The sequence below is a fragment of the Falco peregrinus genome, chromosome Z (genome assembly GCF_023634155.1).
Source record: "Falco peregrinus isolate bFalPer1 chromosome Z, bFalPer1.pri, whole genome shotgun sequence".
Lineage (NCBI taxonomy): Eukaryota > Metazoa > Chordata > Aves > Falconiformes > Falconidae > Falco > Falco peregrinus.
Genome location: NC_073739.1, coordinates 74,694,058 through 74,719,406, shown reverse-complemented (window position 1 = coordinate 74,719,406; position 25,349 = coordinate 74,694,058). Strand labels below are relative to the sequence as shown.

Here is a 25,349-nt window from a genome sequence, read left to right as displayed (position 1 = left end):
AGGAGCTTTTTTAAACACAGCCCCTAAGCTTTATGCAGGGCCTGGGCTCTGGTGTTGGATGGCTTGTTCCTGATGAAAAAACACAAGACTTCACATCCCCCCAGGCTAAAAGCACCTCGGCCAACCCTCAGACAGGGAAGCCGCTGCTGCAGAAGGGCCACAGGTCCCACTATGTTGGGCATCTGATAGGGGACCAGCACTGTCCCTTGGGTGCTGATGCTCACCCATCACCCCCACCAGACACCCGCAGGCCACCCCACAAAGCAACATCAGGGACTCGCTCTCCCTCCTGCCCCAGCCAGCCCCAGGCAAAGCAGGCCGCCACCACAGCACCAACAAGGCTCTGAGGAGGCCTCCACTGTCCAGCAGCCCCCTGAGCACTGCCCAGCTGCAGGAGCTCACCCTGCACCACGGCTGGGGACAAGCCCAGTGCCTCCCTCCCCGGCAGAGCTTCACCCCCCTGCGCAGCTGCTTCCAGCAACCTCCTCCTCCTCCCGCCACCGACCAGGCAGCCCCGGCCCCGGGGCCTCCTGCCACACAAGTCCAGCCCCGGGCTGGCCAGCGCTACGCCAGGAAGCAGCCCAGGCCTGCGCAGGCCTCGCCCTGCGGGCCCCGGGGCCAGCGCACCCCGGCTGTAGAGGCCTCCGGCCCTCGCACGGCCGCCGCCCCCCTGAGGCCCCGCGGCCGAGGGCGAACGGTTTGACGCGGGGCGCGCCGGTGACATCAGAGCCTTCTAGAAGATTCCCCTAGGGATCCCGCCACTACAAACGCGCGCCTGACCAATGAGAGCGCCTCGAGGGGGCGGTGCCGACTTGAACTGACCAATGGGAGGCGGTTGCATGGAGGAGGGGCGAGGCGGGCGGGTGGTGGCGAGGCTTCGCCACGGCTCACCGGCCTCGCCCCGCCTCTCCCTCAAGAACAGCCAATGAGCTCGGTGCAGCGCGGCGACGGACAACCTCCCGGCCCAACGGGGCGGGGCGCGCGCGGGCGGGACTCCCCTGACGTGGCGGCCGGGGGGCGGGGGCGGCTCAGCGAGCGCGCGGCGTCCCGGGACAGCGCGAGCGGTGAGTGCCGGGGGCGGTGGCGGCCCTGCCCCACCGAGCCGCCCCACCGCGCCGCCCCACAGACCCCCGCGGTGCCGGCACCGGCGTCCCGGTGGGGCCGGGGACGCGGCTTCTCCGCCCCCTGCGGTGACAGCGAGTCCCGACGGGGCTAGGGGTGTGAGTCCCCCCGCCCCGTGGGGGTACAGGGTGTCGCTGGGGTGGGTCAGTGCCCCCGCCCCGTGGGGTGACAGGGTGGGGCTGGGGGGGGTCAGTCCCCCCGTCCCGTGGGCTGACAGGGTGTTGCTGGGGAGGGGTCAGTCCCCCTGCCCCATGAGGTGACAGGGTGGCCCTGTGGGGCTGGGAGTGTCAATGCCCCCATCCCGTGGGGTGACAGGGTGTTGCGGGGGGTGTCAGTGGCCCCGCCCCATGGGGTGACAGGGCGCCCCTTTGGGGCTGGCAGGATCAGCCCCTCTGGCTGTGGGGTGACAGGGTGCCCCTGTGGGGCTGGGAAGGGGGCCTCAGCCCCTCTCCCCCTTCATGGGTGGGGAGCAGAGGCTGGCCTGTAGCCCCATTGCCCCCAGGGGGTGGCAGGGTGTCTCTGGGGCTGAAGGCAGGGGAGGAAGGGGTTGGCGCCTCTGCCCCCACGGGGTGACAAGGTTTCCTGGTGGGAATGTGGGTCAGGGTTAACTGCTCTGCCTTCCCTAGTAACAGCTGTCACGGTGGGTCTGAAGGGGGTGGGAGGAAGGGGTTAAACCCATGAGCGCACACACACGCCCCCCACAGGGCTGCTGTGCAGCCCTGTGGGGCTGCAGAGGGTGGTAAGGTGAGGGTTAACCCCTCTCTCCCCTCTGGCATTGGAGGGAATAATGTGCCCCACTGGAGCTGTGTGGCGTGGCCGGGAAGGGATTAACACCCCCCCACCCCACCCCGGTTGGGGGCACCTGTATATCCCAGTGGGGCTGCTGAGGAAGTGGGTAACCTCCCCCCTCCAGGTTACAGGAAAGGGGTCGGAGGGGCCAGCAAAGAAGGGGTTAACCCGTGTTCCCTGTCGAGGTGACAGTGTCCCTCAGGAGAGCTGGAGGTGGGGAGGAAAGGGTTAACCCGCTTGGGGCAGACAGTGGGACCCAGTGAGGCTGCAGCAGAGGCCAGCATCTCCCCGGGTCCCTGCACTGGAGGGATGAACCCCTTCACATGGAGGTGACAGCTCCACACAGAGCCACTAAATGGGGCACCCCTAAATGGGGCACTGCCTGCGGGGGTCTTAACTCTGTCCCCACACAGGTCCTAGCCCCCCGTCGGGGCTGGGCAGGGAGCACAGAGGGGTTGCAGTGAGGGTGTTTTACCTAGGGGACCCCTATATGGGCAGGCAGCAAGGGGGTCTTGACCCTGTCCCCACACCGCTGTGAGTGCCCTAGTGGGGCTGGAAAGAGGGGACCCTACACGGGGAGGCAGCGAGGGGGGCTTGACCCTGTCTGCACCCCGGGGCCAGCACCTGATGGGGCTGGAAACGGGGGACCCTGTCTGGGGGGATGACAGTGGGGCTTGACCCCGTCCCCATGCAGGAGGCAGCCCAGCGTGGGCACAGAAACGGGGGACCCGATATGGGGAGACATTGAGGGGTTCTTGACCTGTCCCCACGCAGGAGGCAGCAGCCACCGGTGCTGGCAGTGGGGGCTGTGCTGGCAGAGGCAGCAAGGGGAGGGTTAACCCTGTCCCCACGCAGGTGCCGGCACCCCAGTGGGGCTGTCGGTGGGGAGGGGGAGGCGGGCGGTGCGTGTGGGGGCTCAGGGAGGGGATGATTCATTGCGGGTAGTCATGACATTGCTGCCTGGTTGCCTGCGGCTGCCAGCCAGCACGAGCACGGGTGGCTCTGCCTGCCCCGTCGTACTGAGATCCCCTCCGGCTCCCTGAGCAAACCCGGGACACGCTGCCATGCCGGCCATCCTGCTCTTCTGGAGCCGCGCCGAGAGGTACGCACCCACCCTGGCATCCCCGGCTCACTGCGCTTGGTGCCTGGCAAAGCCACGGGACCCCCAGCCCCTGGGGATGCTGCGGGCTGTCGCCTGCCCGGCATTTCGCTCGCCAAGGGTGGGATGCAGGAGCTGCCGGGTGATGTCCCGGTACGGCTGACTAATTTCGGTGTGCAGCATCCAGAGGGGATGCTCGCTGTGGCCCGTGAGTGACGGTGACGGACCGGGGGGACGTGGTGGCATTGGATTTGCTTGGTGCACCTGAAGGTGACTTCTCAGAAGTAGGTTTTGTGCCGACGGGCTCGGAGAAGGCACCCATCCCAGTGCCCCGCTGCGACAGGGGGACTTCCAGTCGCTGGGTGGGACCGTGGCCGTCGGACCCTTTCCGCTAGGGGGACCGGGACCCGTGCCCGGTGGTGGGATACAGGGACCCCCATGCATCTGAAGGGAATTTGCTGGGGAGGTGCAAATTGGTTAAATGTGACTTTTTTGCTCCACATCACCGCTGCCCTACTTTTCTCCCTCCCCGATTCGCCTGGCGGGTGCACAGCCCTGGGCGTCAGCAGAGTCGTTTCTGGGGACACCGGGGGCTCCTGGCTGCGCTCCCTGCTCCTCGGTGGGGGCTGCGCGGGGGACGTGACGGTAGCGGGGCGGCTGGGCGCCTTGCGGCAGCGGGGAGGGAGGATGCCGGAGCTGACGGCAGGAGTGTCTTAATCGGGCGGCTTAGTGAGAAAGCGTCAAGAAACCAATTAAAAGGAAAATTACGGCGTGGCGAGCAACTCCATTGAAGGGTCCCCCTGTGCGCGGCTGGGAAGCGCACAAAGGACGGCAGCTCCCCGGCAGCTCCCTGCCAGTGCCGCGTGGACACCTCCTCACCTGTCACTGACACCGTTTTGGAGCCGTCCTGGGAGCAGGGGTCAGAGCCAACCGTGGGCATCAGGCTGGCGAGGAGCTCCCTTTTCGGTGCAGTGGAGGAGCTGGAGGGGAAGGCTTGCCACCGAAGCATCCCTTGGCGGAGGCAGCATCCCCGGCACGAGCCGGCACCTTCCTCTCTGCCGTCCTCCCGCCACCCTCCAGTGACTCCCAGCCGAGCACAGGGCACCTGCCAGCGCCTGAGGACAACCGTGATGTTTAAAGTAAAACTAGAGCCTTTAAAAATGACGGCATGGACTCTGAATGTGTTCGTAAAGTTTCGGTAAGTGGGTTTCCGCCTCTCGACCTCGTGTCCTCATTAAACCGTCACTGCCCATCCCCAGTGTCCTGCGGTGACCTTGAACCCTGAGATGGAAAAAAAATCTCGGTGCCGCTTCTGGGGTCGGTTTGTTCCCTTAGATGACTGCCGAGCAGAGGGATTATGTCAAATGATTGCTATTCAGCTGGTGCTCTCATCCAGCGGTTGCACGGGCTGATGTCATGTGCGGGGCTAGAACAAAGATTTAATTATTTTTTATTTTTTTTTTTGATGTGGTTGCGAGAACAGGATGGAGGCTGGGCTGGCTTGGCGGTGCCACGGGATGCTTGTGGTTTTCTCCAAGGCCAGGTGGCCGTGGCTTGTCCAAAGGCATCTGATTTGGGAGGGTGATACAGGAATGGCTTTGCCTGCCTGAAACCCAACCTGCGGTGCCTTCCCCCCCCCATCGACTCCCGAGGGGGTTAAATAGGAAGGCAGGAGAGGATGACTGAGCAGAAGGGGGAGAGCGGTGGCAAGGCACAGCTGATCCCCGGGAGGTGGGAGGGAAGAAGGGAGGCTTTGCGGGGACAGAGTCGTGTTTTACCATCATCGCACATGTGAGTGTCGCCTCCGGAGCGTGCCTTAACCCACCAGGTCACCCGCCAGCAGCTGGTCCTCACCTGCACGGTAAACTGCGGTGCAGGGATGCGTTTCGGTGCAGCTCTTCCCCCCTCCTTGAGCTCAGCTGGGCAAAGGGATCCCCTGCCGGGAGAGCATCCCCAGTGGGCATCCTCACCCCAGCCAAAGACCCCTCGGTGGGCACGGCCAGATATCTTGTGGGGGGCAACAGTGTTTTGCTGGGTACAGGATGTGTTTTTGTGGGAAGCACTGTGGGGTTTCAGCTTGGCAGGGGGGTCCAGTGGTGCTGTCAGATTGGGCTGTGCAGGGTTGGAGCCGGGGGCTGGGGTCTTTAGGGGGTGATGACTGAAGGTTTACCACCTCCACATCTTTCGAGCCTGGGTGTGGTGGGGTTTTCTTGAGTGCTGCCTGGCTTGCCCTCGCTGCAGGAGGGTTGACATTTTCCAGACAGGGGCCAAATCCTGGTCCAGGTCCTGATGCTGGTCACAGGGAGCCCCTGCCCAGCATCAGAGGCTGCTGTGGGGAGGGGAGGCGTTGGGGTGACAGCAGGGGCAGTTGGCAGGTTACCTCTCACTCCCCCACACCTGTTGCTCACCCCAGGGTCTCCTGCAGCTCTCGAGCCCCACAGGGAGGGCAGATGGGGAGGCAGAAGTGGGCAGGGGTCAGAGCATCCCCCAGCGCCTTGCGTGGGCTGGGTGCTGCCAGTGGCTCAGCGTGCGGGTGCTGGAGCTGGCACGGAAACAATGCTGGCATCCAGGAGCTGCCGTGGGAAATGCTGTCGGATGCTCTTTATGCCCCCAGAGACCTTCTCCCATCTCTTTTGTGCCACCCCAGGCTGCCACATGCATCCGCAAGTGCCTCTGTCTCCCCTTGCTGTGTCCTTTGGAGGCCTGTACCCCGGTGCCTTAGCCCTGCTCCCCACCTACAGCAGAGTACCTGCTCCATGGCTGGGGCAAAAAAGAGCAGAAGGTGGTGGTCTGGATCGAGGTGGCCAAGTATGGGGCCAATTTCCAAGCCCCTGTAGCAGCTACACAGCTATAGAGGGGTTATCGCCCCAGGCATGACCCAAGACAAGCCTTGGATGCTTGGGGTGGATTCGGGGGGCTCAGCGCAGTGCCGCGGGCATGTACCTCAGGGCAGAGCAGCCACCCTCATCTGAGCTGCTGTGGCTGGGTGGTGGTTCTGGGATCTCCACTGGGAGCTTATGGATAGAGTGAGGGTGGGGGAGGACATCTGGTAACTTGTATGATGGTGAAGGCAAGGGCCAAGGCTCACACCCTGGGCAGAAATCTGTTTGCTGGAGCTGCACGATGGGCTGGGGCTGCCTAGGGGTGTGTGGAGCAAGGATGGGGTGAAAGATGGACCCTAGCAGGGAGCAGGACGTGAGCAGGAGCACTTACCAGGCAGCAGTGGGTCTGCTGGGGCAATGCCAGGAGGAGGGCAGGGAGAGCAGCAAGCACAGAGCTGCACTGTGTGAGGCGGGGGGACGGCAGGCCAGGCTGGGGGGGTGGGGGCTTTGCTGTAGGATAACAAAAGGTTGGGAAGCAGCGGGAAGCATTCCTGGAAGTGTGGGACTTGCTCAGCCTCTGCCTGGAGGAACTGCCGTCCTGTGCAGCTCCCTGGGTCTCTGTGACTCCAGCGGCATGTCGGGAGGGGGGATGATCTGCAGCTGCCGGGTTTTCCATGCCTTAGTATAGGCATGGCCCTGGCCTTGGCCCCTGCGCCATGGAGGGCGTGAGCCCTGGGCTGCTGGCTTACTGCACGCTGCAGCTGAAGGCTCTCGGGGAGTGCAAGTCAGGCTAGAAAGCGGTGGGGTTTTTTTTAAAACAAAAAAATAAAAAAGCCCTCCCACCATCACAAGATGTTTCTGTCTAACGGCTTCGTTCTCTCTTCGCTAAATACAAATTATGGCTCTGACAGCCGGAGGCGCTTATCTCCAGCTGAATGCCAATTGCTTTTAGGAACAAAACGTTTGAAGTTCCTTTAAGGTGAAGGCAGCAGCAAGGTCCCTGCTGCCGCTTTCAGCCTCCAAAAACCTGCTGTCACGGCCCCCGACTGGGGTCCCAGGTTCCCAGCTGGGAGAGCACAGGGACACACACACACACAGAGATGCCGGTGGCTACATTTAGACATAGCTCAGCCCTCCTGGCTCAGCAGCCGGGGGGATGGAACGGGGACACGGTCCTGGCCTGACGTTAGCAGTGGCGTGGCCCCTATAATAACGCTGTGCCCTGGCTCAGGCTTTCGCTCTCGCCGTCAGGCTCAGAGATGCATCTCCCCGTCCCCGCTGTGGGGCTCGGCGGGGTAAAACGGGAGCCAGGCCACATCCTGGCACCGGGGCTCTGACCTCCGGTGGGAAGTGTGGACTTGAGCCATCTCTGGTGCTGCTGGCCTGTGGGACACAGGGAGCAGCAGCTCCGTGATAAGTGTGTGCTGGTCCTGTCCCCAGCTGCCCCAGTACAGTATTCACCTTACGAAGAGCTGTCTTTCTGCTTTCAGGAATAAGTACTCGGCTCCCGGCAGCATCGCCGTCATGGGAAAGGACTATTACAAGATTCTGGGTATCCAGACCGGTGCCAACGAGGATGAAATCAAGAAAGCCTATCGGAAAATGGCCCTGAAATATCACCCTGATAAGAATAAAGACCCCAACGCCGAGGAGAAGTTCAAGGAGATCGCAGAGGCTTACGACATCCTGAGCGACCCCAAGAAACGAGCTGTTTATGACCAGTATGGGGAGGAAGGTAAGGGCATGTGCACTGCCCACTCAGAGGCAGGGGTGCCGGGTCCAGATCAGGTTTTGTAGGCGAGGGAGCGTTTTCACACAGCGATGTCCCTGTGGTTCATGACTGCCCCTAAAACAGGGCTGGTGGCCACAGAATTGGGGAGAGCGAAGTCTCCGCAGGTGCCAGAAATCACCTCTCATCCTGCTTTACCCCAGGCTGTTCCACTTTTCTAACCTGCCACCCTGCTTCCTGGGATGGCTGGGCTCTCTGTGCCCTCTGCCCCAAAACCCCAGCAAGCCAGCTGAGATGATGGAAATAGAAGGAGCTCACCTCCCGGGTCGTAGCTGGGGTAATTAATTTAATTGACCTAAACATCCCAGCAGAGTAGTACTGCTTTTGCCCACATTCCCCCTGCATTTGGGCACTGGTCCCACTGTCCTCCCCAGTACAGGCTGACCTGCAGGATTCAAAGCTTTTCCCAATTTAAGTAATAGGTCTTTGTTTTGAAACCAAGCGGCTGCTGTTGTCTGGTGGTTGGCACGGAGGAGGAGGAGAGCTCTGCACCGCAGGCAGCCTTATTAGTCGAAGATGGAAGAGCGCAACCCCATTTGAGGAGAGCACCGAATAGCATCTGCATTAATCAGCCCAGGACCTGGGTGCTTAAAAGAGCAGGAGGTCTGGCAGGAGCAGGGTGGCAGAGGCAGCCCCTCTCACGGGGCCAGCAGGCAGGTGCATCCCCTAACGAGCCACCAGCAGCATTAACCAGCGGTGGGTGGGTTAATTCATGACCCACTAGTTATGTCAGGGCTGTGATGGATACACCGGCCACAGTGATTTGCCACCCTGTAAAATGAGAAGAGACTGCCTCAAGTGGGAAACCAGCCTTTCTCCAAGGCAGTGCCGAAATCGGACCCGCTTGGCTGGCGCTATGGGATTAAAGGTGAAACCTCCTGGCTGTACAGCCTGTTAGTGATGGGGGCTCTCCAGGGATCTGGCAAAGTCCCCATCGCCTGAGTGTAGTCAACTGGCTTGCAGATATGTGATTAATAGAAGGCCAGTTTGTTATTTAACTTGAAATGTAAATAAAATATGTAAATATCGAGAATGAAAACCAAGAAAGAATGTGGAAAAGAGAGGACGTCACAACTAGGAGAAGGCATAGATGCCAAAATATGTCTAGCCGGGACATAACAAGATAAGATGTAAGAGAACCAAACGGTTAACGAGACCACACAGAAAATTACTTGAACTATGTGTGGACTTTCCTGAGTAAGGAGCTAAAAGATCCACCCTCGAGCACAGAAAGCCCTTACTGCCAAAGCCTGCTCCTCACAGAACATGCAGGGAGGAAAAAAGAACACTGTACCTTTAAGTGGAGACAAGGCTCATAAGAACCCTTGAGTGTGACTAAACCTAATTGTAAACAATTGTTCAAAGTGTATAAAGTGTTTTACTATGCATTAAGAGGAGAGCTAGTTCTTGTGGATTTCCACCTAGCTCCCCACTTTGCACAAACTAGAGTAAAAAGAGAGAAACAGCTCAGCCTGTTGTGTGAGTTGATGCTGCACACCGGCTAGGGACCCGCATACTGCTTACAGGGCAGCATGAAAGCATCTGAAGTACGAGCAAATTGAGGAGGGAGGGAAGAGCATCCTTCTCCTTGCTTCATCGACTTCAGAGCAGTCATGGTCCATGGCCCCGCACACCTTTCGTTTCCCTTCTGATGCCATTTTTTGGAGCAACGTGACTTGGGGATCAGCATTTTGAGGAGCTTCTGGGTCCCACGTGCTGCAGTGGGCAAGCTGCCCCCAGCCCACCCAGAATATTCACTTAATCAGAAAAGACCCCCAAACTTGCCCTGCTGCTGGGGGTGGGGTGGGCGGGGTGGGGGTGGGGCTGGCAGGAGTAAAGTGTCAGAAATAGCCCTCCACTGTCACCACATGCCCTGAAAATAGCCCTTGAGCTAGGCTGCACTTAACCCTTTCTGCCCCTCCTGGTCAGAAATAGCCTTGCAGAGCATGTGTGACCTCTCTGGGGGGGCACTTGTCATGTGCCTTGGCTGCTTGGGACTTTGGGGGAGTTGCAGTGATGTAAGGCTCAGCCTGGGACCTGGCAGGGGAGCTTCCCAGGGGAATGGTTGCCAAAAGATCCAAACCTTGAGCTTACCTGGCATTTCATACAGTCTGTATGCAGGGAGCTGTGTGCTGACCTGGAGTTCTGCTGAATTCCACCTGCTCTGCCACCCAAAGCCACCGTCAGTCGCTGAGCTCAAAGCCTGTTCTCACCTGCAGGACAGGATGCTCCTGGACTACAGCCGTCGGTACAGCCCAAGAGATGGCTATTTTGGCAGAAGGGAGCCTGCCCACGAGCGAAAATAGAGATGGGCTGGTCAGGAAGCGTTTTAAATTAAAAGGCCATGAATTGGGTGGAGAGAACCAAGGAAGCACTTCAGTAGGGATAGCAGGGACAAAACCCGACAGGATCTTTAGCTTGCTGGGTGTAGGGGCAGAACTGTATGTCGTGGCTTGAGGTGATGCCTTCCTGGCCCAAGCTTTTCGCAGGTGACTGGGCTGGAGGGAATGACCTGCACCCCTAGGAGATGCTGGAAGTGCTGCCTGGAGCCAGCAGAGACCACACTCCCACCTGAGAAACGCAATCCTAGCACGGCATCTGCTGGCAGGGAACATTCATGTCTCATCTTCCCCCTTCTGTTACAGGTCTCAAAACTGGAGGTGGCTCTTCAGGTGGCTCAGGGAACACTTTCCACTACACCTACCATGGAGACCCCCATGCCACCTTCGCATCCTTCTTCGGGGGCTCCAACCCTTTTGACGTCTTCTTTGCTAGCAGCCGCTCTCGGATGTTCAATGGCTTTGACCAGGAAGACATGGATATCGATGATGATGATGACCCTTTCAGTGCCTTCAGCCGTTTTGGCTTCAACGGCATTAACGGGGTTCACCGGCGGCACCAAGAGTCCCTGCACACGCGGAGGAAGGTCCAAGACCCACCTGTCATCCACGAGCTCAAGGTGTCCCTGGAAGAGATCTACCATGGCTCCACCAAGAGGATGAAGATCACACGCAGAAGGCTCAACGCTGATGGCCGGACCATGCGGACTGAGGACAAGATCCTAAATATTGTCATCAAACGGGGTTGGAAGGAGGGAACTAAAATCACATTCCCCAAAGAAGGAGATGCCACCCCAGATAACATCCCTGCTGACATCGTCTTCATCCTCAAGGACAAGCCTCACGCACATTTCAAGAGGGATGGAACAAACGTGGTCTATGCAGCAAACATCAGTCTTAAAGAGGTGGGTATGGCTGGGAAGTCCCACAGGGTGAGAGGTGGCGCTGGGTCGTGGCACATGGGGCCAAGATGGGAGTCAGTCTTCTCCTGTGTCAATGAGGAAGGACCAGGTAGGTTGTGAGAGACACGAGCAAAGAATTCTGCAGAGAGGAGCTGTAGAGGCCAACTCATGCTTGGTTTTGGAGGGGCTCAACCTCTATGCTGGGTGTAGGACACAGGTGCTGCGGTCCCTGCTGAATGCACCTTGCTTCTTGAGCCAATACAGGTGGTATCTATTGCTTTTCCCCTTTCCCCATATGTCTTGTCCTTCTATTTCAGCATAGGGTATTCACACGTGGAGGAGAGCCCAGATCCTCTGTAAGAACAAAGGAAAACCCAAGCTGGCTGGCATAAGTCTGGTCCCTGATTGTTCTTGTAGCTGAGCCCGCTGTGGCTTAGTTGCTGTCCGTGATAGCACTGAGTGCCTCTCCCCATGGACAGAGGGAAGGGTCACACAGAGGAAGGTGGTACTTTGCCCTCCCTGAGCAATGCTTTAGCTCTTTTCCCCAGTTCAGCCTTTCCTAGATGAAGAACCAAATAAATGAAATACTCAGGTAGTGAGCAAAACCCAGCGCATCCAGGCTGCCAGTCATGGGGGTCTCAGTGGGTCTGGGTGCCTCAGAGCTAGCAAGCTGCATTGAGGTGGGAGAGGAAGGGCAGATTAACCTAGTACAAGATCTGCCATTCACTGCTGCTGCTAGATAACTACCTTTTAATAAATCCCAGCTGGCAACTGCATTTAACATTGACTTTTTTGGCAGCTGCCATTTACTGTTCCTTTCAGACTGTAGATGCTGTCTGTCTTCTTAATGAGCTGTTGGTATTTTTTTTTCTTCCTGAAGATGGATTTATGTTCCCAGATGCATATAATAGAAATAAGATCAATGGGCCAGACCTGAGGTAGGGAAACGTGAGCTCAACAGTGTGCCAGCAAGTTGGGAGAACTTTACGATGGCTCTGCATCCCAGCCGGGGCTGTGTCCAGGTGTACTGGGGGCAAGAAGCAGCCATGTGGGTCTGATGGGTCTGGGTGCTCCTGGAGCAAACTCTGCTCCAGTTAACCTGCAGAGTCAGGACTCGAATTCCCTTTGTAGTGCAAAGTGCAGTGCAGAGGTTTATTCCTTCGGTGGCTAGCTCCCCCGGCATCTCCAGAAATACTTGGGAGAGACTGCCTTATTTATGGAGCCATGCATGCCATATCTCAGATGTTTCCTTCTGTGCATTCCCCTATCTGTAAAATTAACCCCAAGCTGGTTGTACTGATGTCCAGACCATGTTAGCCCAGGTTCATGCACTGCTGAGGCTGCAGGGACTCTTGCTTGGAATTGCCTTTTGAGTAGCAAATGCAGGAACCTGCTCCCATTCCACGTGCTGTTGCACCGGTGGTGCTGGTGCTGGTGCTGGGCATCTGTGATCTCCATGACCAATGTGTGCATGCTGGTGTTTGGTTTGCGCGATGCAGTCACAAAGTGGAAAATTGCTAGTCTGAGCAAACTCCTTGTCTCTTTGAGCTGGAATTTCTGGGCTCTGTCCTTCCCCACTGCAAACCCAGTGTGCTGGGCATCCTCAGGGAGCTGCTGGCCTGGCTGCCGTCCCCAGTCTGCTGCTTGCTAGGGCAGGGTGATACTCCGCTGCTTTTAACTTCCATGAGAAGTACCTTAAGCACTCCGGAGCATGAACAGATGCTGGGAGCTCCCCAGTTCCATGTGCCACCACCGCAGTATGGGGTGGAGTACAGCCTCTTCATCACTTGAGATTATGGCCATAGCCTCGGGCACTCTTCTTGCATCCTTCCTCCTTGTAAGTCTGCCTTTTTGAGCCTGATCTTTAGTCTCTTCCACTGCCGTGGCAGCAGCACAGCACAGTGCCAGCAGGCAGAGCTGGCAGGCAGGCAGTGCTGTGACCCCACTTATGGCCACGTTGGAGACCCCTCACCAGCAGCCTGCCGTGAGGAGCAAACCTCCTGTTGCTCAGGCTGGGGGCACTCAGGAGAGCATCCTCCTCCTCCTCCTTCCCACAGAGCCCTCTGGAGAGCAACGCAGGGAGACAATGCCCTCCCAGCCCTCAATTCCCAGCCCTGCTGGGTGCCACATACCCCACGCTGGAGCCGTGCGGGTTGGTTGCCTCTTGGCTGCTGCAGAAGCCAGAGGCGTATGTAGGCTTCACCAGGGACTCGTGGGCTGCGGGGAAGTGTCCCTTCCTAAAACTACAGGCACATGTGGCAGTGGGAGGCTGAAGCAGGGAGGAGCGACACCACTCTGCAGGCAGCTGCCTCTCCTGGGAGGCAGATCTTGAGGCAGCACTGCCGACAAGGGCTTGTGCCTGCCTGGCTGCCTGCCTACCGCCTGTCACCTGCTTTGCATCCTTTACCTGGTGTCACCTTCCTCCAAGCATTTGTGTCAGTGCCTGGCTGAGGTGTGACTGGTGGCGATGTCCCTCCCAGCAGCTTTGCTGCAAGCAGAGGAGGACCTGATGCTGACCTAGATAAAGCTCTGCTCTCGCAGCACAGGTGCTCAGCTCTCAAACGCAGGGTGATTTCATCCCTAGGGATAAACCAAGCCTCTTTCTAGGATGCAGGGCAGCTCCCGTGGTTACTGGTGTTTCTTCAGCACCAGTTTCCCAAATGCCAGTGAAATTGATCAAGAAGAATGAAAAACAGGGACATACGGTGGAGGAGTGATCGCTTTGAATTCTTAGATCTTGGCTCTAGGAAGGAAACATTAAGATCCCATCTGCCTTTGCTGTTACCACCCGCTCCTGCTCGCATCGCTCCGCTTGTCCCGTTCACATGTTCCCACAGGGAGTTCGTGTTCTCCTTCCCATTTTGTGGCTGTAGATGTCCTTTCCGTGGCACACATGGACCTGTGCAGCCCTCCACAGTGCCTGGCAATGGACACCAGTGAGCAGGAGTGCTCTGGTCTCCTTGGGTGAGCGTGGGACAGAAAGGCATTGGTGGGGGAGATGGTCCTTTGATTCCCCCTGCAACCTGCTGGAGATTCAGCCAAGCACCTGCTGCTTACACGGAGCTGGCAATGGACATTGTCCTGCAGCCAGGAAACCTCATCCCTGGAGGGCACCCTTTCCAGGACACTCCATGCAGATGAGTTACACAAGGAGATGGCCCCATCTCTCCTGTTCTCCACTCACCAGAGACCCCTCTGGCTGGCTCTGGCACAGGTCCATCCCTCTGCAATCGCCCTGGTGCAAAGCCCTGGCTCAGCCGCAGAAGCCGCAGCCAGTGGCCCTGGGCCAGTGGCCAACACAAGAAGAGATGTTTCTCCTGGGGCCCGTTGCTGCTCTGCCACTGGATGCAGATCATCCCCCCACCTACCCCAGAAGCAGCAATTGCATCCTCCTCCCCTCCCTTTGCAGGGTGTTTTGGGACTGCTGGGACCCCCTCAACCCGATCGGAGCTTGGAGGGGTGAGCTTGCTCCAGCCTCCCACCTGGAAGCTCAAGGCTGTGCCCCCAGCAATCCCCCCCACCTCTTCCAGAAGCATTGCTCCACAGTCCTCTCCCTCAGCCCTTGCCGAAAGCCTGGAGACAATCCTGCCCACATGTACACCAGAACTGTCTGAGTTATTTAAGGACACAAGGATTTTCTTGCTGCATTCCCACGTCACATGGCTCACTAATGCAGGCTGGCTTGTGGCTGCCGCGGCACCCACCACCCTGGCTGCTCCTGGGGGCTGGGGTACAACAAGGCACCCACAAAACTGGCTCTTGGCTTTGCAGCGGGGGCTGGCAACAGCGACTAGCCCCTCTGGGACCCCAGCTTCTAGGAAAACTTGATGCTGTGCTGAGGCCATGCTGCAGTCCCACACCAGCATAACCTTTTGGGGGCTGTTGGGGGGGACAGGATGCAGGCTGTGCTATAGATAACCCCCAGCGCTGGGCAGAGCTGCTGGGCTCCAGAGGGGAACAGCTGATGAATTGTGGTGGCATCCAATGATCTCAGCTTGGTTTTCGGCTGCCCAAGGCTAGGCGGTGAGGATGAGAAGGGCCTAAATTTAGTCTGTCCTGTTGCTGTGAGTGGCTGGGCACTTGCTGGTGGTGCCTCCTGGGGGCCAGGAGGTGGGGAGGGGGGGTCCTTCCTCCCATGCGGCTGGGGTACCCCTCTCCTGCACTGCGCAAGCAGCCCCAGTTCTTGGTGGTTAGACTGGGCTGGTACCAGACGAGGGCTGGGCTTCATCCAGATGGAGCTGGGCGGTTTGATAGGAGGAGCAGCCAGTGGTGGGATGGGATGTGGCTGTTGGGGTGATTCAGAGTAGCTCTGTCTGAGGCTGTGTCCCCTCTTCTCCCCCCAGGCTTTGTGCGGCTGCACCGTGAACATTCCCACCATCGATGGGAGGGTGATCCCGCTTCCCTGCAACGACATCATCAAGCCGGGGACAGTGAAGAGACTGCGCGGGGAGGGGCTGCCCTTCCCCAAGGCCCCCAGCCAGCGAGGAGACTTGATTGTGGAGTTCAAAATCCGCTTCCCAGACAGAATAGCTCCCCAGACGAGACAGATCCTCAAGCAGCACCTCCCGTGCTCTTAGAGCCCAGGGACTCTCCTCCAAGCAGCAATACTCCAAACGCACGTGCTGTAGCACCTAGCCCACACAGGACAGAGGTGCCACAGCACTTTCAAATGCAAAAAAAAAAAAAAAAAACAACAAAACAAAACAACACACCCTCACAATGCTTCCCTTCCCCCAAAAACCCACCCAACCCCCATCCATCCCTCCCCATCCATCCCTTTTGGCCTGTTTTCTACTCCAGCAGCAGGGAGGCTCCTGTCTGTCATGGTTCTCCTAGCTGCCAGACTTTTTCTTTTTTCCCCAGAGGTCCAGCTTTCCAACCTCCCACAAGCGAGTGGCATGGGCCCTTTGCCCAGGGAGGTATGTCACGTTGTGGTTTTTTTACGTCACCTGCTTTTCAGGCCACTTTTCCCACGAGAGGCCGGACTTGTCAGGGTCTGGCGCAGTGTAAATAGGACTCTGCAGGATCTGGCGTCCCCACTGTTAGTTTTTTCTCTTCCCCTCTTTGATACTTGCTGCTGTTCGGGGGTCCCGGCTGCACCGCGGTGCCAATTGCTCCTGCCTGCGGTGACCGCCCCCCCTGTAGCTGGACTGTTTCTCACCTAAGACCATGGCACTGAGTCCGACCGTGGTCTGCTCTCCTGTGCCAAGCCTACAACCGAGCCTCGGCTGTGCCAAATTATGGAGCACATGGGGATGATCCTGTCCAGCCTCCTGCCCCTGCCTGGGGCTGCCCCTGGTGCCTGTGGGCAGCACATGCCTGTACCCGCTGCCCACAGAGCCCCGGCTAGCAGGAGGAGGGGGGGAAAGCCCGGGGTAGAGCTTTCTTGTTCAGATGTGTTGAGTTTGCATTGCTGCTTTTTTTTTAAGTACATATATATAGAGCTCATTAGATAAACTCCATAAGGGTTTTTCTCTGCCTGTTTTGGGGTTCCTGATGTGGTGCGCTCTGACTTTGTGGGAGGGGGTGGTTCAGCAGTATGAACTTCAGACCGCCGGGAGGGGTGGTGTAGTCTGGGTGAAAAAGCAGAGCCAAGTGTGAGCAGAGCTGTGGTTTTCAGTAGCGTTTGAGGTCAACCTTAGGCATTTTATTAAGAGAAAGGCTCATGTATATATTTTTCTACAGGGACGATTCATTCAAGAGTTTTTCTGGGTTTCAGAGTAGAGACGGGAGGCGCATGAGGCAATCTGCTTGGTGGCTTTATTTTCAAATGCTGTATTTTTTTAAAACTTGGATTTCCATCAGGAGAATTTTTATATTTCTTAGCTTTCTCAGCCCACTCTGCGCCGTGTCAATTTTTTTCCCTGGGAAGGGGCTCCTACGGAGCAGGAGGCGTTTGACCTGGTTGTGTACGGCTCCTCTTCCACCACAGTACTGCCAAGAGAAACCATGCCAAAATATTCCACCACCACCCCGAGGAATTAGTTTTTTTAAAGAAAAGTCACTGACTTGAAATGGGGATCCTTTGGGGTGGGGGGCTGAGTGCATGGTGTCCATAGGGGCTGGGTGTATAGCTGTACAGTGTATCATACAGGGCGAGGAGACCCATTAGGTGCTGCTTAATTCATCGCCTGGTTTGGCTGGTAAGGGAACACTGCCAGTTCCCTCCACTGATCCCTGTGGAGTTCAACGTAGAGAAACCCGGTGGACACCGCAAGCGAGAAGACAGGCTAGCGCGCAGATGCAAGCTGCTTTGTTTTTCTCGGTTTCAATGAGACCTGAATGTTTTATAGTAGGGCTTTTTGTAATTTTATTCTTTTTTTTTTTTCTTTTTCTTTTTTTTTTTTTTTTTTGTAATGTCAGTATTGAGAGAAATAAAGTATTTTAAAAATATACTTCTTCAGGATCTATAGTGATGGGAGATGCTGGGCTGTGTTCACGCAGGCAGCAGGGATGGGGCTGTATGCTGGGGTCACCCCCACCGGTGGGCTTAGCAGGGTGCCTGGGACCTTTAAGGCCGGTGAGGAAGGGAGTTAGCCAGCCTGGTGCCCAGGGAGCTTGAGGCTGGTAGGGAGGGGAAGAAGAGTTCTGTTTGTCTGCGTGGTGCACAGGACCTTCAGGGGCTGATAATGAAGGGAAGGAATACCTGACCTGCTCGGCCACAGAAGATGGCTTAATTGTGCTAACTACATTGCCAGGGACCCAGAGCAGGGGGAACCAGTCAGGAGCTCTGTGTCCCCTTGGGGTTCCCAGGGCACGGCTGACACAGGTGGTGGGGTGCTGCCACTGGGGACGGGTTGGTAAAGCCAACTGCTTGCTGGCTGCTGGGGATGGGGCTGGAGAGACGCCAGTGCCTGGCTCTTCTTCAGAGGGGCCCTAGGGCAGGGCGAGAGACAGTGGCACCAGTGGCACCCAGGGTAAGACCTTCTGAATCCCCAGGATGCTTCCCCTAAGCTCCGAGCAGGATCAGCACACCAGGATGGGCAGTGAGAGCGAAACCCATGGGCATTATGCCTTGGGAGGGGACAGTGCGGAGGCTATGAAATCCTGAACGGGGGCCATGGCTCGCTAACCCTCCTAGCCAACACCTCAGGGCCATGAAATCATCCCACAAAGACCTAACTGTCAAGTCCACGCAGCAGACAGGTCTGGGGGCAGGTAACAGCCTGGGCAGGCTGTGGGAGAGCCAGCACAACCCCTCCGCCCTGGGCACGGGGGCTGGAGGTGCTGCTGGGTGGCGCTGAGCAGGGAACGGCCGTGGGCAGGGGAGGCCTCGCAAACACGAGCACCCACGAGGAAGGAAGGCAAAGTGGGGATGTCAAAACAAGACGTAGCACCAACGGAGGGATGACAGCGGTGGCCCCAGACTCCCAAGACCCAACAGTACACAGTGGGGAGGGGTCCTGCTGTAACATCTGCCAGCTCTGTCACTCCTCTGCGATGAATCCCAGCAGGTCCCATGGACTTGGGAACCTGCAGCTGATGCAGCTGGTCCCTGACAATTTCTGTGTCCACACAAATAGAAAGTCACGTTCCTGCGCCCATGCTCCTCTGGCTCAGGGCACCGGACAGCCTGCCACCCATATCGTTAAAAAACAGGTCCAAGAAAGCATTGAGTCCCTTGCTTTTTCTTCATCCTTAATGTCACGTGTCCATTGCCAAGAAGTAGCCCTCCGGTGTTTGCATAGAGACTTCCTTTTGCGATGAACATTCTTCAAAAGCCCTTCTTGCTGTCACACACATCCCTGGCCAGTTTCAGCTCCTGGTGAGCTTTCGTGTCTTCTCCCTGCCGATGCGAGCCACGGCTCTGTCATCTTCTGGCAAAGCCTCACCGGGCTTCCAGAGACCATCCAATTCCTTTTCCCTCTGGAGCTGTGCCAGGAGCTCCCCATGCAGCCCGGCCAGCCGCCTGCCCTGCTCGCCTGATGTCTGACACGGGAATTGCCCGCTCCTGAGCTTCTCCAAGGCGCTCCTCTGAAACACAGCAGCACTTACCAGATCCTGAGCCCTCAGCACAACATTCCCAGGACACTGCCAAGTGCCTCCCTGAGCAGCGACACTTTTTTTGCTCTCTCCAAACCCAGGGCAGCAGCTCTGCTCTCCCTTTTGGCTCATTGCACTGACCATTTTAAACTCCACCATCTCATGGTCACTGTGGCCAAGACCATCCCACCTCCCATGAGTCCTCCTCCATTCACAACGAGCAAGCCTGGGAGGGCAACCTTTCTTAGGCGGCTCCCCAAGACTTGTGGCAAGAAGTTCTCACTTCCCACAAACTTCTGGAATTTTCCAGACCTGCCCAGCACAGCAGCAGCAGGCTATTGCCAGCCAGTACCTGGCAAGTAGAAAGCTGCCAGAAGGACAAGGGATACCCATCCAGGGATTTCCCCTCGTTGCCTTCGCAATAACTCCTCTGCTCTGGCATGGCGCTGGGCCCCGGGGAGCAGGCACCGACTGCCGCCCCATCTGATTTGTTTCCCATCGCCCTCATCCTCACCCAGAGGCTCTCAGCCACAGCACGGGTGACCGTAAGGGCTGTACCCTCAAACCTCTGCCTTACAGCAGGTGCAACACCCCCAGCTCGCCTGCCCTGCCCACCCCTCCACAACAGCCTCTACTCTCCAGCCCAGCACTGCAGGCGGGGACCTGTTCCACCAAGGATGTTGCTGCTCATCCCAAGGATGTCCCAGCTCTGCCAATGGACCAAGGCTTCCAGCCAGAGGCACCTGCACCCACAGCCCCCGAGAGTTGCCCTGTAGGCACTCCGGGACACCCCAGACCCCCTGAGCCCTCTGCCTCCCAGGAGGAGCTGGGGAGGTTCTTGGGGGGGGGGGGGGGGGCGGGGCGGAACACTGGCAGCCCCAACATTCCATCCTGGGAGACACCAGAGAGTCATTAGCAGCCAATGGGCAGGACTGCCACCACTGCGGCTGGCCACCCCATCGCCCTGGCTGCTTTCCAGTTCTGATCCCCAAAACCTTCTGCCCCAAGGTAGGGACCAACCCGACCCCTGCAGCCCTGGGGACACGCTGGGAGGCAAGTGCAGAGGTGACCGCCGGCCATGGCTCCTGTCTCTCTTTCAGCCTCAGCCAACCTGTGCCAACTGGCCGGGCAGGAGGAGCCGCCGTTCCCTGCAGCCTGGGCACCCCACACCGCCCAGGCACACCGGCAGGTATGGCACCCCTGGCTGCTCTGGCACCCCGGTGTCCCATACAGCACCGGTGGCCCCTCAGCGCTCCCGGCGCCCCCATCACACCCGCTCCCCCAGCACTCTTCACAGGGGGGAGGGGGGTGCAGCAAGGCCGGACCAGCATCCCTGCCCTCACCTGCCTGACACGTGCCCAGAAAAGCCCCTTCCCAGAGATTTTCCCAAGGCTCCTCCCCACGGTGCAGCCCCCTCCCGCTGGCACAGCAGCTCAGCCCGTGGGGGCACCCCCCACGTGCCTGGCGCAGAGCTGGGGCAAGTTGGTGATGGGGGCCGGCTCGGCGCGTGCCCCTGGAGGCTCCCCCAGCTCAGCATGGCTCCCACGCACCCACGCAGGGCTGCAGAGGGCTCCAGGAGGCTGCTGCTGCGACCCCCACATCTTCCAGCTCCAGTGGGCCACCACCACCCGGCCTCTGCCGGCCACTGCCACGCTCAACCACAGCAAGGCTTTTCTGCCGGGTGCTGCCCTGTGGGGCCATGGTGGCTGTGGGGTCCCCCAGGGCCAACTGCAACACCTCGCACCCTCCAAAAAGCAGTGGAGAGCCCTGGCCCCAGCACCCCGCTGCTGCCCCAACGTCCACCCACAGCCACCAGCACATCCAGGGGCAGCCTGCAGGGACCAACATTTGCCGCACGGCCACCCCTGCGGGGGCACCCCCGGGCAGCAACATGCCCCCAGGCAGTGATGTCGCCCCCAGCCCCTGTGCTGCCCCCCGCAACCAAGGCACTGGGGATGCAGAAGGTGACCACGATGCATCTCAGGAGGTCCTGCTCAAAGAGGCCCTAGGGCTCTTCGGTTGTTTCCTGGACACAGAGGGGGTCAGCTGTGACAGTGCCAGCAGTGTCCTCATGCCTGGGGACCCTGCTGGCACTGAGAGAGAGGGGACAGCGGTGGCCCTGGCCCCAGACCTTGATGTGTATGAGGACCTTTTCCTTGATTTCTTCCATTGCTCCCTGGACACATCCAGTCCAAACAGTGCCAGCAGCATCTCCATGCCTGGGGATGCTGGTGGTACCTGCAGAGAGGAAAGAGCCCCAGCCTCCCCAGTTCTCACCACCTCTGAGGAGGCTTTTCTTGAAGAGATTGGAAGGCTCTTTCCTTGCTTCCCAGACACGGTGTGGGGTAACCAGGACAGTCACAGCCACATGCCCCCCAGCTCCTGTGCTGTCCCCCACAAGGAAGCCCTCAGCGACCCACCAGGGGATCTCCATCTGCCCAGGAAGGTGTCTCTTGAAGAGGGACTGAGGTTCTTTGATAGTGCCCTGGAGGCGTTGGGGGGCAGCCAGGAGGCTCCCAGCAGCATCCCCATGCCCAAGGACCCTGGGGACCCCCGCCCAGCCATCCCCTACTGGGACTGTGACTTGCTTGTGCTGCCCGAGGAGCTCCTCAATGGTGACTGCAGCGTCCCCAACATCTCTGACACCATCCTGAGCTCAGATGAATTCGACATCAGCTGGATGGAGCCCCAACAGCTGTTGGGGGGATGTGGGCATGGAGCTGCCACCACCCCAGCCTGCCATGCCAGAGCAGCAGCCCAAGAGACAGTGCAAGAGCCCCTTGCTGTGGCCACCCAGGAAGCACAGGGCACGGGCAGCCGGCACAGGGGTGGCAGGGGGGGACTGGAGCCAGAGCAGCCCCGGGACAGGGACAGACATGGGGGCGGCAGGGCAGGGGGCGCGCACACACCACAGCAAGGGCTGCAAGGCCTTCGTCACCAACACCACCAGCGTCCCCTCCAGCGGGGACAGGGCTCGGTGTGAAGCTTAAACTTTGGGTCAGCCCTGCAGCTGGCGTTCTGGGCTGCATCTTTTCTTGCGCTTGCCTCCCTCTTGCCAGCAGAACTCTCTGTGGCCCCCGAGAGCTGCAGGCACTGGCAGTGCCGCTGCTGCAGGGCACAGGGGCTTTGGGGCAAGAACGATGCTCGGGGTGGGCCAGCATGAGAGGTGAGGTGCTGAGCAGCAGCAGCACCAGGAGCTGCGGCGTGCTGTGTTGGACTGCACCTGACTGGACTCCAGAGCGGGTCCCAGTGCCCTAGCGGCCTCCCTGGGGCTGCCCTAAGGAAGGGGCTCAGCCCCCGAGCCCGGGCACTGGGGACTGCCCTGGTGGGGACCTCACCCCACACCTGCAGCCAGAAACAGAGAGGTGAGGCTGCTTCCCGAAGGTGCCCTTAGCCCCACTCTCTGGAGCTCGGCTGGGCAATGGGCAACGCTGGGAGAACCAGTTCAGGACACTTTGTGGCCGGAGCAGGAGATTCTTTCTTTTTCCTCAATTCCCTCCTTGCTGGTCTTGTGGCTGCCCAGGGTGCAGGCAGGCGAGGGGAGGGGGGTCCCTGGCTGGCCTGCAGCTCCCTCCCTCGCCAATCTTGGGGTGGTCTGTGGGTTTTCTTGGGTGTCTGTCGCAACGGAGGGAAGACACAGTCACTCAATATGAGTGATCAGCAGACTTCGTTTATTGTCCCTTACAGTCACCTTTTATGCCTTGTTATAATTAGCTCATACATATTACAAAAGTTAAGCTCATTATTGGTTAGTTGCCCAAATACCAAGCCCGCCCCTAGTTTCTCTTCTGTAGTTATCTGTTCCCACCTGCAACGTTCTTTTCCCACCGCGATCTTCCTGATATTGTGTAACAAGAACAGCCAAAGACAGTGTATTTTGCTTTACTTCAGATAAGCTGAGAGCGATGTGCATTTTTGTCCAGCCAGCTGGACTATGTCTGTGTGACCCTTTTCAGCTAGCCAGTTATCCACAGATGTCTGTCAGTAAGGAACATCCATTGGGCAGGGGCTACTTGTGGAGGAGGAATGCCTGTGGCAGGGGGATGCCCTTGGGGCAGGGGCAGCCATGGGGACATGATTCACAGAGCCAGGGCTGCCCCTGTGGAGGGGTACCCTTGGGCCCAGCGGTGGGCATTGCAGCAGGGTGGGCACTGCAGTGGGGTGGGCACTGCATCAGGGGTGGGCAATGCATCAGGGTGGGCACTGCAGCAAGGTGGGTACTGCATCGGGGGGGCACTGCAGCAGGGTGGGCACTGCAGCAGGGGGGCACTGCAGCGGGGGGGCACTGCAGCAAGGTGGGTACTGCATCGGGGGGGGCACTGCAGCAGGGTGGGCACTGCAGCAGGGGGGGCACTGCAGCAGGGGGGCACTGCAGCAGGGGGGCACTGCAGCGGGGGGGGCACTGCAGCAAGGTGGGTACTGCATCAGGGGGGCACTGCATCAGGGGGGGCACTGCATCAGGGTGGGCACTGCAGCAGGGGGGCACTGCAGCAGGGGGGCACTGCATCGGGTGGGCACTGCAGCAGGGGGGCACTGCATCAGGGGGGCACTGCATCGGGGGGGCACTGCAGCAGGGGAGGCACTGCATAAAGGGGGCACTGCATCGGGGGGGCACTGCAGGGGGGGGCACTGCAGCAGGAGAGGCACTGCATCAAGGGGGCACTGCATCGGGGGGCACTGCATCGGGGGGGGCACTGCAGCAGGGGAGGCACTGCATCAAGGGGGCACTGCATCGGGGGGGCACTGCAGGGGGGGCACTGCAGGGTGGGCACTGCAGGGTGGGCACTGCAGGGGTGGCACTGCAGGGGGCGCACTGCAGGGGGGGGCAGGGTGCATCTGCGCCCGGGCCGCAGTGACAGGCGCCGCCGTGCGGCCGGTGCTGCCCTCTGCTGGCAGCTGCACGCGCAGGGCCCGGAGCCTTCCGGGGCGCTGCAGGAGGCCCCAGCCCTTGGGTCAGGGACCCACCTCTAACCGCAACACCTTGTCCAGCGAGGGGGTCTCCCATCCTGCACCCACCGTGGCTGGGCTGCGGCTCCTATGGGTTCCCATGGTCCTTGTGTGGCCCAGCTGTGGGGTGGGATGTGGCTCTGCAGCCGCACGGGGAGCCCCGGGTGGCGCAGGGAGATGCCAGCCACAGTGGCAACGGAAGGGCTGCCCTCAGCTGCCACCTTGACTAGTCTCACGCCATCCACAACAAGCCCCAGCTACCAGAACCTTCCCCCCCCAGCACCTTTGGGTGCTGTGCAGGGGAGGAGGGTGCCATGGGAAGGCTCTTGCCGCTGCAGCTACCAGGGGTCTCTGCTGGGGTCGTGGCCCCTGGAAAGGGGCATGGGCTGGCGCCGACCCAGTCCCCAGTGCCAGCTGCTCTCCTGGGACTGCTGGGGGGTTGGGGAGGGGGGGGAAGCCAGCCAAGGTCCCTTGCTGCTGCAAGTACTGGTGTGGGGGACAGCTTCAGCCCCCTAGCAGGTCTATACACTACTCCAAGGCATGGGCAGGTGCCCTCAGAGCCCCCACGGGCACTCTCCCCACAAAGAGCCATGTACCATAGGTGGCAAGAAAGAAAGATAAGGTTTTCCAGCACTCCTGCTGGATTTAAATAGCATCCTGAGTTAAGAGAGGCAGCAGGGAAGACGGGCTGCTGGGAGCTGGGACATGCTCACCACCGTCCCATGGCCTGGTTGTCCCAGCCTCCCCAGCAGGCTGAGATGCCAGGTGGGATCTCTGCCCAGCACTTGCTGGGTGGTAATGTGCTCAGACAGAGGGAAGAAGAAACCCAGCCCCTGTCAGAACCAAGGAAGGCTTTGGGAAGAGTCCTGGAGAGCTCCTGGGAGGGTGCAGAGCAGCCCCTTCCCCCTTCCCGGGTGGCTGAAAGCAGCTGGTTCCTGGTGCCCCCACCCCAGATGGAGCTGCCTCTCTCGGGGGTCGCAGTGGGGAAGCAGTAGGACACGAAAGCAAAGCCAGCATCTGTCCCGCGGGAACCATGGGGAGAAGGGCAGGCAGGGAAGTGGCCCTGGGGTCAGTGTTTCCAGGTGCCACCTAACCCAAAACCAGAGCTGGTGGGGGGCAGGGAAGCGCCAGGCCCTGCTGCCATCGGAGCTGGCAATGGCAGGAGCAAGCAGCAGTGTTTTCTCTAATAGAGGTGGCATGAGGACAGGGTAGACATCTCTGAAGTAGGACAGAGCACCTGAGCCACCCACCCTCCCCAGGGACCTGCGTGGCCTCCTACCCCAGCAGGAGCTTGTCCTATTTAAAGGCAGCATTCCCGACTCCAGCGCATTTCTCCCCGCTGCCATGCACAAGCCCCCTCTCACAGACAGCCCCGTCCTTCTTCTGCCATCTTGACACTCCCCTCTCCCCTTCAATCCAGCTGGTTTGATGGAGCCCTCCAAGATCTGCCAGGCTTTGGGGCCCCACATGGGCCCCACACAACTCCTGCAGCAGGGGAGGGGAGGCAGGGAAGTCAGAAGGGCCCAGGGCAACCTTCTGCCGCACCATCTGCATTTA

The 25,349-nt window shown here is 59.3% G+C and overlaps 1 protein-coding gene across 1 annotated transcript; it reads left to right on the top strand.

Moving 5' to 3' along the window:
- The first annotated feature begins 988 nt into the window (after nt 1-988).
- On the top strand, nt 989-17,194 carry DNAJB5 (DnaJ heat shock protein family (Hsp40) member B5). The gene is made up of 4 exons (XM_055791572.1): nt 989-1,064; nt 7,323-7,567; nt 10,267-10,865; nt 15,206-17,194. The coding sequence occupies exons 2-4, from the start codon at nt 7,357-7,359 to the stop codon at nt 15,437-15,439; spliced, it is 1,044 nt and encodes a 347-aa protein (XP_055647547.1). The 5' UTR covers nt 989-1,064; nt 7,323-7,356; the 3' UTR covers nt 15,440-17,194.
- Nucleotides 17,195-25,349: the final 8,155 nt, after the last annotated feature.